The sequence below is a fragment of the Balaenoptera acutorostrata genome, chromosome 1 (assembly GCF_949987535.1).
Source record: "Balaenoptera acutorostrata chromosome 1, mBalAcu1.1, whole genome shotgun sequence".
NCBI classification, from domain to species: domain Eukaryota; kingdom Metazoa; phylum Chordata; class Mammalia; order Artiodactyla; family Balaenopteridae; genus Balaenoptera; species Balaenoptera acutorostrata.
In genome coordinates this window covers 140,196,027-140,209,505 of record NC_080064.1, presented here as the reverse complement: position 1 = coordinate 140,209,505, position 13,479 = coordinate 140,196,027, and the positions used below count along the sequence as shown (strand labels likewise).

The 13,479-nt window shown below is 34.6% G+C and overlaps 1 protein-coding gene across 7 annotated transcripts in view; it reads right to left on the bottom strand.

Annotated features, from left to right (window-relative positions):
* AXDND1 (axonemal dynein light chain domain containing 1) overlaps positions 1 to 13,479 on the bottom strand; it is an 83,169-nt gene that overhangs the window by 35,983 nt on the left and 33,707 nt on the right. For 6 of the 7 annotated variants that reach the window (XM_057531237.1, XM_057531241.1, XM_007188218.2 and 3 more), the window contains exons 13-18: positions 12,297 to 12,398; positions 10,972 to 11,135; positions 9,364 to 9,439; positions 6,880 to 7,114; positions 5,671 to 5,872; positions 4,771 to 4,864 (exon numbers count right to left, since the gene is read on the bottom strand). In XM_057531237.1, coding sequence (XP_057387220.1) covers positions 4,771 to 4,864; positions 5,671 to 5,872; positions 6,880 to 7,114; positions 9,364 to 9,439; positions 10,972 to 11,135; positions 12,297 to 12,398 — 873 coding nt within the window. The remainder of the gene's footprint in view (positions 1 to 4,770; positions 4,865 to 5,670; positions 5,873 to 6,879; positions 7,115 to 9,363; positions 9,440 to 10,971; positions 11,136 to 12,296; positions 12,399 to 13,479) is intronic. The other variant, XM_057531245.1, reaches the window with a different exon arrangement.

The following is a 13,479-nucleotide window of genomic DNA, read 5'->3' as shown; positions in this document are numbered from 1 at the left end:
TTAAAATTCTTGAGGGAGATAATAATGATATGTGACACCTGTCAGACATAGCATGAATTTGACATGATTCAGTTTCAACCTTAGATACATTATATCACTTTTGATGACACCATATCTTTGAAAGCTGGTTTTATTGGTGGTTGTATGATTAAAAACAATTACTGTGTGAAAATCAAGGTGGGACAGGAAGTGAGGATGGCAACGTCCAATCTGATTTCAAGGTTAGAGAGGTTTTACAGTACAAAAGTATATACATTCCATTAGTAAGTAACTTTGATTAAATGAGAATAAAATAAAAGGATTTTTTAAGTGGAGGTGGGGAGATGAGTGAAATAGGTGAGGAAGATTAAGAAGTAAAAACTTCCAGTCATGAAATAAATAAGTCATGGGGATGTAATGTGTAGCATAGAGAATATAGTCAATAATATTGTTAACACTTTGTATGGTGACAAATGGTAACTGAATTTATCATGGTGATCATTTTGTAATGTATAAAAATATCGAATCACTATGTTGTACACCTGAAACTAATATTTTAAGTCAATATACCTCAATTAAAGATTAATTAATTAATAAAAGGGGTTTTTCTTTCAATGAAGTTAAACTGAGACACATTAAATTTTACAAAATATCTTTGGGCAAACAACAATTCCAATCAGGCAGTGCCAAACCCCAAAAATGGTTAGAGGCACTCTGTAGGTGGGAGCTAGGACAGAGATTTCTACAGAGAAGACACTAAGCAAAGCAAAGCAATTATTTAATTGCCTGTAATTTCAATGTTTGCCTTATTTAGGAAAATTTAGTTATCTGGCTGTTATGAGAGTTGTTCTTGAGTTTCATTTTTTCATATTCGAGAAGATCTAGTGGACTGTTTAGAATTAGCTGTTCTTGAGTTTCGTTTTCTTGGATTCGAGTGCATCGACTCTGGCTTTGGTGCATCGACTCTGGCTTTGGTTTGTTTACACAGGCTACTAAAAGCACTAAAGCTACAGTCCAATGGTCTCCTTGTTTAACTATTTTAACATGTATTATAATATTTTTCCAAAAGTTATACTAATATTTAGGACATAAATATTTAGTAAGCTGTTTGAACCTACCTATGTAATAATAAATTGGACTGTGTGGTAATTTTTTGGCTTAGAAGTGTGAAAATACTGGGGTACCCTTAGGCACAGAGAACAGAGAAAGTTTGGGAACCTTTGCAAATGGCGTTTGCTGAGGCTGGGTCCCAGAAATAAGATGCAAAAAGCTTTATGAAATGCAAACGTCAACCATTCTCTTCAATGCCCTATGTAGTCTAGTCCCTTTCTCTGGTGAGTTCCTAAGTGTTCTTCTTGACTTAAACATAATCTACTTTGAGAAGACTTTTTAACTTTCACTGGACTTAATTTGCTCCTTATCCTATGTTGTTATAGTACTTTGTACATATCTCTATTGTAATTGTTTGCATATCTGTCTCCTTATTTAGTCTGTGAGTCTTTTTAAGGCATGGACCATCATTTTATCCCTCAATACCACACACAGTACTTAGCAGGGAGTAAGTGCTTAATAAATGTTTGTTAAATTAAAGAATAAAAATGAAGCTTGGTCGTCTATCCTTGTACTAAAACCCAAACTTCCTGCCTCAAAAGAAAAGGCCACAAACGACCTAAAGCAATCTTTTTTTTTAAAATAAATTTATTTTATTTTATTTATTTATTTTTGGCTGTGTTGGGTCTTCATTGCTGTGCACAGGCTTTCTCCAGTTGCGGCGAGCGGGGGCTACTCTTTGCTACGTTGCGCGGGCTTCTCATTGCGGTGGCTTCTCTTGTTGTGGAGCACGGGCTCTAGGCGTGCAAGTTTCAGTAGGTGTGGCATGCGGGCTCAGTAGTTGTGGCTCATGGGCTTAGTTGCTCTGTGGCATGTGGGATCTCCCCAGCCCAGGGATCGAACTCATGTCCCCTGCATTGGCAGGCGGATTCTTAACCACTGTGCCACCAGGGAAGTCCCTAAAGTAATCTTGATTAGTGTATTTTTACACCTGAATTAACACGTCAGGAAAAGGGTAACTCTTCCTGAGAAAGAGTTTAAAAAACTACGACCTTCTTTTCACAAGCCAAAGATATTTTCCCCACTAAGCCCCTGCTGCTACTCAATTACATTAATTCTTCTTAGAGAATTAATTAATTCTCTAAATTGTTCTTTCATATACCAATGGCCTGGATGATACTGTCATTGAAATAACTCATTTTCGCTTACATAAAATATTAATAAATCCTTAAACCTCCCCTGTGAAATAAACACAAATATGTGTTATCTTCATTTCATAGTTATATTAGAGAGATTAAATGGTAGAATCAAGGTCATGCAATAGGTCATAGGTGAATTTAAAATTAGAATCAAAATAAACACAGAATATCTTTTACTTTCACTAAGATATGGAATCATTCTCTTTAATTAGATGGAGAGTGAAAATGATAATTTTTATAATAAACCAGAGATTTACTGTGATTCTGATATAAAATTCTTAAGAGAAACTTTAAGATGAAGTGTTTTTTTATAAAACGGCTTGTTTCAAATTTACTAATCTTTTCAGGGATGGCAAGTGGCAACATAGCCATCTCCTAGCTGATATAAAAAAAAAAAATCACACTTAATTTGTCCCTTCAAAATATAATTGATGTTTAACAAATGAGTAAGAGAAATTTACATTATGGAGCAGTCATTTTGAAAATGGAGAGTTGGAAGGATTTCCATCTTGGTATGATTTTGTTGCTGAAAATGATACATAGCTCACTTTTAAAAACTCTCAAATTTATATACTTGAAAATCTGGAAATATGTTTCTAATTCTTTTAAAATCTTACAAATAAAGTGTATCAATTGGTTGGGGATCTTTTGTTAGAAAAAAGAAATGCTACATTGCCTAATGTTTATAAGAACAACTGATTGACATTATGGTAGATGGAAAATTTTACTGATCAATTTTTAAAAAATCTTTACATAACTGATTGATGGAATTGAAAAATGAGCATTATTTAATAAATACTGCCAATAATGCGCTTCTTCAATTTGCATTGTTCTTTTGTGAGCTATTATTTCAGCAATGACAGTCCTTAAAAACAAGTAACGAAGTAAACTGAACTTAGGAGCAGACCTTCAAATGGCTTTATCACTAAGTATTAACCTGTGATTGTAAAAAAAATTATGAAGCCTGTTCAAGCACATCAGTTTTTTTAAAACCATTACTAAAAATTATTTTTAAATATTATTCATTTCATCTCTTTTGACTATTTGTTTATATTTTATAATGTACCAAAAAGGTTAACAGAGAAATTCTCATAAGTAAGTTAGAAATAGTAAGTTAGAAATGACTTGTTCAAAGATTTTTTGCTGATAGAGATACACGATAAAAAATATTTGAAGATCACTGTTTTAGACTGCCAAGCAGCACAGATTAGATGGAGTAAAGGTATAAAGAAAAAAACAAAACAAAACCAAAAAATCTGAAAGAAAATGGATCAGAAAGGAAAATGAATGGTGGGTTAAAAAAAGATAAACTTTTCCATTTTTAAATACTTATACCAGTTAATATAGATACACACAGTTCCTTGAGGAATGTATAATCTTGCAAGTTTTCTAGGCAGCTTAACTATATTATAATGCTGTAGTGTTAAAATAGAGAAGTATATAAAATATAAAAATGAGAAGTATATAAAGGTACTTTCTAAATAATCCTATATTATAAAAATTGAATTCCACAATTTTAAAAATTGAGAATATGATTCCCCAGAGATAACCCCCAATGGTAAACTGAGTATCCAATGGTAAACTTACCGAAGAAAGGGTTAATGTAGCAACACCATAAAACATCAACAATGCTGGAATGTTCTTCCTTACTTCATTCAAGAAATATTTATTGAGTTCCACTATGTGACAGGCACTCTCTTACCCTTTTTCTTCTTAATTTTGGTTGTGTTCTAAGTCACAGAAATTTCTCCCAAGCCTGGGGATCCCCTGGATCCATACTTCCAGTCTTAACATATTTGCTCCTCAACTCTTGATGTCTCTATGTTCACAACATGCTCATAGACTGTGATATAATGCTTCATAAGTAGTATTCCCATACAACATGCTGATCTCTGCCTTTCAAATTCCCAATTTAAGCAATATTAAAATTAATTAAATTCATTTTATCAATTTTGTAAGGTCAAATACTTGCATATTAAGTTGACTTATAATAAGAGATTCCTGTATGAATTTAAATTATAATTAAGACTAGGAAGTGGCAGTAAATGTAAAAAACTAAGACATCCTTTGGAAATTATTATTTCATGTTGTGCTAGTTAAGAATTCCACAGGTTTAGTTCTTCAGAACTGCAGGACAATTCCCTATTTCTTCTAATAACTGTAGACCAACAGTACTGTAGCATCTTGTCTTTCTTCTTAGAAACATGTTTCTGTCATCCCTTCAGCCAGTCAAGGGCACCAACATAAATTCTTAAAATGATTAATGCTATTGAGGGAAAATTTTTTCGGTATGCTGAGTAAAGAGTAAAGATATTAATTAGATCACAAAAACTTTTGATCATCTCTGAAACTTCATTCCAAAGGCAGGAACATACCGCATTTAAAAATCCACTGAAAATCATTTCAGTAATTATATTATATAAGTTCCCATTTTGCCCTCCCAACCTCCTGCTTCAATTGGATAGGCATAACTTGGTTTTTCCTTGAAGAAAACTCCCAGCCAAGGCAAAAAATAATCTAACAAATTCCTACAAGTACATACTTGGCACTGAAGTTCCATGTTACCATTGTTAATCTCATTGCCTGTCTTCAAAAGCCATTGTTGAATCATGTTAAATATACGTGCTTGGAGTACCCTGAAGGAAAAAGCAAGTAAAATAAAGATAAGTGACTTACTTAAGAGTATGAAAGTAACTATCGGATAAAAGAAAGGGTTTTATTTGGCTGGGCCTAGTAAACTTCAGTGTGGACAACTGTTTGAGAACTCAGAGAAAGGTGAATCAAATCCTTGAATTATCTGGTAGAATGGCTACTCACTGACAGCCTTCCTAACCTCACGTAGGTTAGGTGTAATGCACTCTGGACAATGTAGACCTTACTTTCAGTGTTAGACCTCTACTGTAAAAACTTACACTCACTCCCTTTACATTTACTTCTAGACCACTGAGGCCACAAAGTGAGAAGAATGAGTTTTAAAACCCTCTCAAGAGATCAACTTCCAACATGACAGTGGGAGGAGAAAAGGTGACCCACTCTACAGTGAAATTAGTGAAAATTACTAAAACAAAACAAAAACCATTGAAAGCTTCTGGAAATGGTTCTAAGGACAAACAGCAACTGAAGAAACTTATATTCAAGACAATTTATGAAGATTCAGTAGGAAATCTTTCAGTAATCAATTATGGTATTTGAACCAAAACTACTCCCGCTCTTCCCCTTCTCAGCTCAGTGAGGCAGAAACTCCATCCTAGACTGCTGTAGTTAAGAAGCCAGGACTCCCTCACCCTCCAGCTCCCAGTCAGATGGCTTTCTTACTTGGAGGAAGAGGATGTCAAGGTTTTTTATCTGACCCCAAATATCCATTGCTGAGGTGAAGTACTGAGAAAATGCAGTTGAGAAGTGGGGATTCCCTTCTACCCAGCAGAGACCTATGGGAACTTACGAGCCAGAATCCACATCTATGTACTGCGGAACAGTACCAATAATGTTTAACGATACATCCAACTGAGATTTCATTTCATTAATTTTTTCATTAAGTCCCTCCCATTCTTCAAGAAGCAGTTCAGGAAACTCCAGGAGGTTTTCCAACTTGAAAAAACAGAATTCAAGAGAACTAACCAAATCTGGAAGAATTTTAGAGATACCTGGAAAAGTGAGAAAAGCATTAACTTTTAGAAGTATTTGTAAGTCTACTATTTCAATAATAAATTATGAAATACTAATGGGCAGGTGCATATCTTTTTTCATTTTCTTATTATCCTACAGCTTGCCTAGCAGAGAATCTTGCAAAGAGTAGTTCCTAAATAAATATTTAGTGAATAAAAACTACGTAATCAGCGCTTTTCTGACTGATGGACTATTTCGCTGATGACAGTTTTTACTCTGTCTTCTCTTCTCAGCTGAGAATGAAATGCATTAAACCCAGAAACCATGAACTGCAGTTTCTGTTAAAGGTATTAATTCACTGAGTTATCCTGTTAAGAAGACAATGATGAAAAACAGCTTCTTCATGATTATAAGATAGTTAATAACAGAAACTAGAACAGATATAGTTCCTGAGTCATTTTTTAGGTCATTGTTCCGGTTTACATGAAGTTTATCGTTTTGGTCTGAATAAGTATCAAGTTCGGATTCTAATTTTTGACTGATTCACTGTGAGATCATGGCAAAATACCCTCTCTATAATTTTGTCTAAACTCATTTGCAAAATAAGATATGAAAATGCTCCCATCTCAGAGATATATAAAGAGAAATAATTTAAAAACAAACTTTTTCTTGTCCTTGATGAAAATATTCCCACTGCCTTCATCAGTAAACTTTAATCTTTTAGGAGTATTCAAAATGATTTGTTAATTTCACTCTCATTCATCATTTTGACTTCCTCTTTTATTTTAAACCATTTACCATCTGGTTGCATATGTCTGTGAATATACTAAAAATCATCAAATTGTATACTTTAAATAGATGAATTGTACAGTATATGACTTATATCTCAATAAAGTGATGCTCCATGCTTTATATTCCTTGATTTTTAAAACTATATGTATTATTTTGTTTTTAAATATTAATTATATTGAAAATAATTACTATTAAAATGCTTTACATTGTCAAGCCATCTAATTATCATTATCATTGTTTTTTTTTTCCTTACCATTATCCCCATTTATTCTTATTTCAAATTCTTTGTAGAGTCTTCCTGTACTTTTCACAATTTCCTCCATGTGCTTCTGCTCTGGTGGTATCTTTCCCTCCATACTTTTATGGCGACTAAATATCCCAAGCCCAATATCTGCCCAGCTTTCCTGTAAATGTTTAATAATCTTGAGAGAAGCATATTTTGACACTAGAAGATCCCCAGAAAACTTGTCTTTGTCTTCAGTCAACATCTAGAGAGTGAAAGGGGGATGAGGAAGTTAGCACATTGTTCACTGATTTCATCAAAGTCTACTCAGGTGACTCCTAAATATTTTGGAATTACATATCTTATTATTATTTGTCATACCATTTCTTCATATGACATATATTTTATTTTCAAAGTTAAAGTGAATTTTAATTAATTTTGATACTCTGTAAGATAACCCATAGTTTACCAGGGATGAAAATAATTATATTATATCCTATATAGGTAAAAAAATTAGTGATAGGCAATTAAGTCTCAGAGAGCTGAGCATTTTTAATTACTATTTGCTTTGGTAAGGATGTAATATTTCCGTTTACATGATCTCCACTAAACTGGGAAAGTTCATAGAATGTATAGGTTTTCATTTATCTGTTTAACCCCAAGTCCAAGTGCTGTATCTGACATATCAATAAATATTTGTGGAAAAAATAAAGTGCAACCTATATATAAAGCTTGCCATTATTTGTGACTCAGATAATGGAAACAAATCACCCACACTTATCAGTAATCAGTATAGGGAAGCACTGTAGCAGAGCAATTAAGGGTAAGAATTTTGGAATTGGAGAGACATGGACTCAAATTCTGACTCAGCCATTTACCATTTACAGAAAACTAAGGCAAGTTACTTAACATTTCTAACCTTCAATTTCCACATCTGTGAGATGGGGATTATAAAACCTGCATCATGTGGATGCTATGAAGAATAAGTAAAGCAACATGTGGAAAGCACCTTCAGCCTGACAAGTTAATGAATGAGAATTATTATTATTCCTACTAAAAAAAGAAGCATGTTTTTTTTCAATTTTATCTATGCAATGTCAAACAGATAAACAGTAAAAAAAAATAAAAAAGTCACTAAACTAGCTATGTTGTATATATGACAACAAACATCTTCAATTCTTAGAATATTCTGCTCAAATCATTCCAAAACAAAAGAAAATGGTTTCCTGGGATCTGGATGAGATTTCATTAGGTCATGAGTTTGATGTTCACATTGGAGGATTTCAATATCATATATTTTTCCTTGTCAGACTATTATAACATGATAGTAATTCGACTAATGAAACCTATTTTCAAAGTTTGAACCCTTTTAAAAAGATGTTATTAATAAACAAAGTGTGATATATACATACAATGGAATATGATTTGACCTTAAGAAGGAAGGAAATTCCGATATATGCCGTAACATGGATGAACCTTATGGATATTATGCTGAAGGGAATAAGTCAGTCACAAAAGGACTAATTCTATATGATTTCATTCATATGAGGTGCCTAGAGTAGTCAAATTTATAAAGACAGAAAGTAGAATGGTGGTTGCCAGGGGCTGGGAGGAGGAGGAAATGGGGAGTTATTGTTTGTTTAATGGGTAGAGTTTCAGTTCAGGAAGATAAAAAAGTTCTGGACATGAATGGTGGTGATGGTTGCACAATAATGTGAATGTACTTAATGCCACTGAAGTGTACACTTAAAAATGATTAAAATGGTAAATTTTATGTTATGTATATTTTACCACAATTTTTTAAAAAGATGTTATTAATTTTAAAAGTCCAATTTGTCCTTAAGAAAAAAGCCAGGTAGGCACTTCCCTGGTGGCAGGGAATCCGCCTGCCAATGCAGGGGTCACGGGTTCCATCCCTGGTCCGGGAAGATCCCACATGCCACGGAGCAACTAAGCCCATGCGCCACAACTACTGAGTCTGTGCTCTACAGCCCGCGAGCCACAACTACTTAAGCCCTTGTGCCTAGAGCCCGTGCTCCACAACAAGAGAAACCACCGCAATGAGCAGCCCGTGCACCGCAACGAAGAGTAACCCCCGCTTGCCACAACTAGAGAAAGCCTGCATGCGGCAACGAAGAACCAAAGCAGCCAAAAATAAAATAAATAAATAAATTTATTTATTTTAAAAAAAGAAAGAAAAAAGCCAGGTACATGAGAGGCACAGATGTTACTTATGTCCGACAATTAGATGAGAGAATCACAACTACCGTAACTGCCACCCAAGTATCTTTTCCCAATTTTTTTCTGGCAGCCTAACTTTGACTCGAAAATCTAAAATAGAACTGAAAATAGAATCTTTAAGAGTACTTTTAAAAGCCCCTGTAGTCTTGATGCTTTCCTAGTAAAACCTAGTATGGGATTTTTAAAGGATGAGATGTGACTCAGTTGTAGGTGAAGAGTAACAAGTTTACAAACAGCATTTTGATTACCAAGCTGTTTACTAGAAAGTCTTACCTTTCGCCACTGCTTGAAGTCTGGAACAACTGATTCAAATCTATTTTCTTTACTAGGGGATAAAATGTCTTTTCCACTGAAAGAAGGAAAAAGAGCAAGAGCGTGGTCTCATAACAAGATATAAACAAAGAAAATCATGAATCCACACATTTATAACAATTAATAATATGTTTCTCCCTGATGATTTTCCCAAATGCCTTTCAGGTTCAGCCTCTCCCTCATAGGCATTTATTTTTAAATTTACAAATTAAATATAAATTTAGACCTTAATCAGACCTGAGTAAGCAAGTAAGCAAGGGTCAGAGTCCATGACAGTATTAAAAGAATGGTCTCTGGGTCCTCAGCACCCAAAATTAGGTCATGATAAGAATGATTCCTGTGGAACACAGCAGCCAAAACAATATATAAATAGAAAGGAAGCCTAAAGAACAATTAAAACTCAACATTTAGGTCAGGAGCCCTAACTTCTGTTAAGAGTTTCCTTTAATATCTTTTGAAGCCTCACAAGGAGAAAGCTCTTGGTAAAGAAGTTCCCGAGGAGAAAGGGAGAAGGGAACCACTGCCACCTGTGCTCCTCTCCCAGCTGAGCGTCAACACACAGTAGAAGCCGGCAATGGCAGCAGCAACCAGCTCGGATATGTACCAGCTTCAGCTTCCACAACTTCCAAATCTACTCACTGGGAAACCTCTTAGAGCAGGTTTAGATCCAGGCAGTTTGGGTTTAGATCCCAGCCTCCAGGATCTAATGCCTGATGATCTCAGCTGGAGCAGATGTAATAATAATAGAAATAAAGTGCACTATAAATGTAATGCTCTTGAATCATCCCGAAATCATCCCTCCCAACCAGTCTGTGGAAAAACTGTCTTCCACGAAACCGGTCCCTGGTGCCAAAAAGGCTGGGGACCGCTGTCTTAGAGGACATGAAAAGCTGAAACCACTCTTCTCAATTTGAAATGGAAATGGTACCTAAATGTGTTTCCTCAACAGACAAAGCATCTTAAAGTTTAAAAAACAAAAAAAACCTTTAGAAATCACTGAGTCCAGCCTGCATTCAAAGTATGGATTCCCACTAACCTTGGCTGTGATGTAGTCATCCAGTCTCCAATTAACTACTTTGTTAATTAACAAAGGAAGGCAGCTTCTTTCATTGTCAAATTTCTCTAATTGTTACAAGATATGATATCCAATCAGAATCAACCTCCTTATAACTGCCAGTCATTGATTCCACTTCTCAGCACATGCACTATGCTACAGGATTTGCAGATGGATCCAGATATTCAAGTTTGCCAAGAGTAATGACATAAGTTGACTTGATTTTAAAAAGAGAGTAAAGAGAAGAAAAGAAAAAGAGTTGGACTTAAGTGGAAGCAGCAGCAGTTGGGTACAGGGATCAAGATGATCAGAGATGATTAGCACTAGAAACTGCAAGACCATTCAAGCTCCTAGCAGGATTGTGCCCATGTAAGGGCAGCTGGTTACCTAACCAAAATCAATGGTAGAGTGATTACAAGGTAAAAGAGAAACAAGATAAAAAGAGAGGAAGAATTGGACTGAGTTATCAAACATGATGTCACATAATCAGAAAAACAAGATTCTTGGAGACCCACGTATTATTTCTGAAGAACTGCTGCCATTTGACAAGGCCATCCTTAACACTTTGCAATTTTTCTCTTGTAGACTCTTCATTTTGTTCCACTTCCTGTTTAAATTTATTCACTAAATTTCTCCATTTCTCCGTCAACTTCTGCAACAGTGCAAGGTCTGCAGTGTCCTAGATAAATGCATGGAATTAAACCATTGATTCATTTATTCATGTAACAAATATTTATTAGCATACACCAGGCCATTATTAATGTTGCAATACTAGAGTCATATGTAGAAAATGGATCCAAAAATTGAAAAGATATTCCTCTTTCAAAATATCAGTGACACTATTACACAGTCCCTTTGGTGGTGAATTTTTCCACAATAAAAAAAGCATTAGGAACAAGATTTTTTCCTTTGCAACATGAACCCAGTTTCCTCATAGGATTTGGCAGGCAGTGCAGTACATTGGAAAGAACAGGAATTTCAAAGCCAAACAGAACCAAATGTAAATCTTAGCCATTGACTGGCTGTATAATCTGGGGGATATTATTTAACTTGAGATTAAGTTTTCTTATCTATAAAATAAAGACCCTAATATATATCTTACAGGACTGTTATAAGAATTAAACGAAATGACTAGTGTAAATGGTTTGGCTCTAGAAACATACTAAATGCCACCTCCTTCCTTTTCAACCTAGTGTGCTCACTGAATTTTCCCATAATATTGCACAGAATGCATCAATAATGCAATTATTTCAATGAACACAGTTACACTTTTGTTTAAGCACTATAACTCTATAAGTAACACGTGCAGTGTTATTAACTTAGACAAATTGCTTAAATTGCTCTAATTATTATAGAAGACAAATGTAAAGAAGGGCCTTTATTCACTTTTCCTTAGATTTTTCATTTTGCTCCCAATAAAGCAGAAATATAAAACTATATTTAAAATTTAATCTATAAATTAGGGACTTCCCTGGTGGCGCAGTGGTTAAGAATCCACCTGTCAATGCAGGGGACACGGGTTCGGGGGGGGAAGATCCCACATGCCGCAGAGCAACTAAGCCCGTGCGCCACAACTACTGAGCCTGTGCTCCAGAGCCCATGCTCCACAACAAGAGAAGCCACCGCAGTGAGACGCCTACGCACGGCAAAGAAGAGTAGCCCCTGCTGGCCGCAGCTAGAGAAAGCCCATGCGCAGCAACGAAGACCCAACACAGCCAAAAATTAATTAATTAATTAATTAAATTAAAAAAAAATCTATACATTAACAAAGGCTTCTTGTAGCCTCAACCCTCAACAGTTGGAGTTGCTTTTCCCATGACTTAAGTGAATTGAGCTTTACCTTAGTTGACAGCAGTATGATGAAATGCTTAGTATATTTATTCCAGCCTTTTTCATTGAGGTAAAGTCTTTTAGCCAACATGACGTTATTTCTTTCAATTACCTATTTTTAGAAAGTACTAAAATTAGGAACCTAAAACATTAACAAACCATTGTAATTTTTTAAACCCAAACCAATTTCATGTACCAATTTTTCATTGAATCATTAATTCAATCACAATTTCTTATTTAAATCATGAACTAACTTGAATCATAAATTCGTTTTCTGAAACTACTGAACTGGAACCAAATTGAACATAGTATATAGCAGAGGTTCTCAATTTTTATCTCAAAACCCCTTTATACTCTTAAAAATTACTGAGAACTCCAAAGAGCTTTTGTTTATATGGATTATATCTATTTTTATTTATTGCATTGGAAAACTGAAATTATTTAAAATATGTATGTTAATTCACTTAAACATTAATAAGCCCATTATATATTTAACATAGTTTTTCTGAAAAATAACTATATTTTCTAAAACAAAAAAAATTAGTGAAAAGAACACGCAGTTTCACATCTTTACAAATCTCTTTAATGTTTGCTTTAATAGAATAGAGCTGGATTTTCATTTGTTTTCGAATTCAATCTGTTGCAATATCCCATACCATGTAGCTTCAAGAAAAATCCACTGTACATTCATATCTGAATGAGAATGAAAAAGGCAGATGATAACTCAGTGTTACAATGACACTAGTTTTCACCTCATGAAGGGTTTTATGGACCTTCAAGGGGGTCCATGGACCATACTTTGAGAACCACTGATATACTGAATCAATTATATAGTCATTCAGTGAATGACTGACTGTTCAAGACACTGTGCGTATATCGGTGAACAAAGTCCTTATTTTCAGGGAGTTGACATTATACCTGTTATTTCCTATTAGGGATGATCCAACACAAAGCCCCATTAATTCAAGGTATTCTTCTACAGAAATCTCTTACCACTGGTCAGTTAGTTCTCTACTGTTTAAATACTTCTAGAGTGAGGGAACTCACTTGTCATCTTTTTTTCTCCTACTGAACATGTTAGCTCCCAGATTTGTTTCTTTTTTCTTTTAAACTGAGGTACAGTTGATGTACAATATTATATAAGTTTCAGGTGTACAACATAGTGACAGACAATTTTTAAAGGTTATATTCCA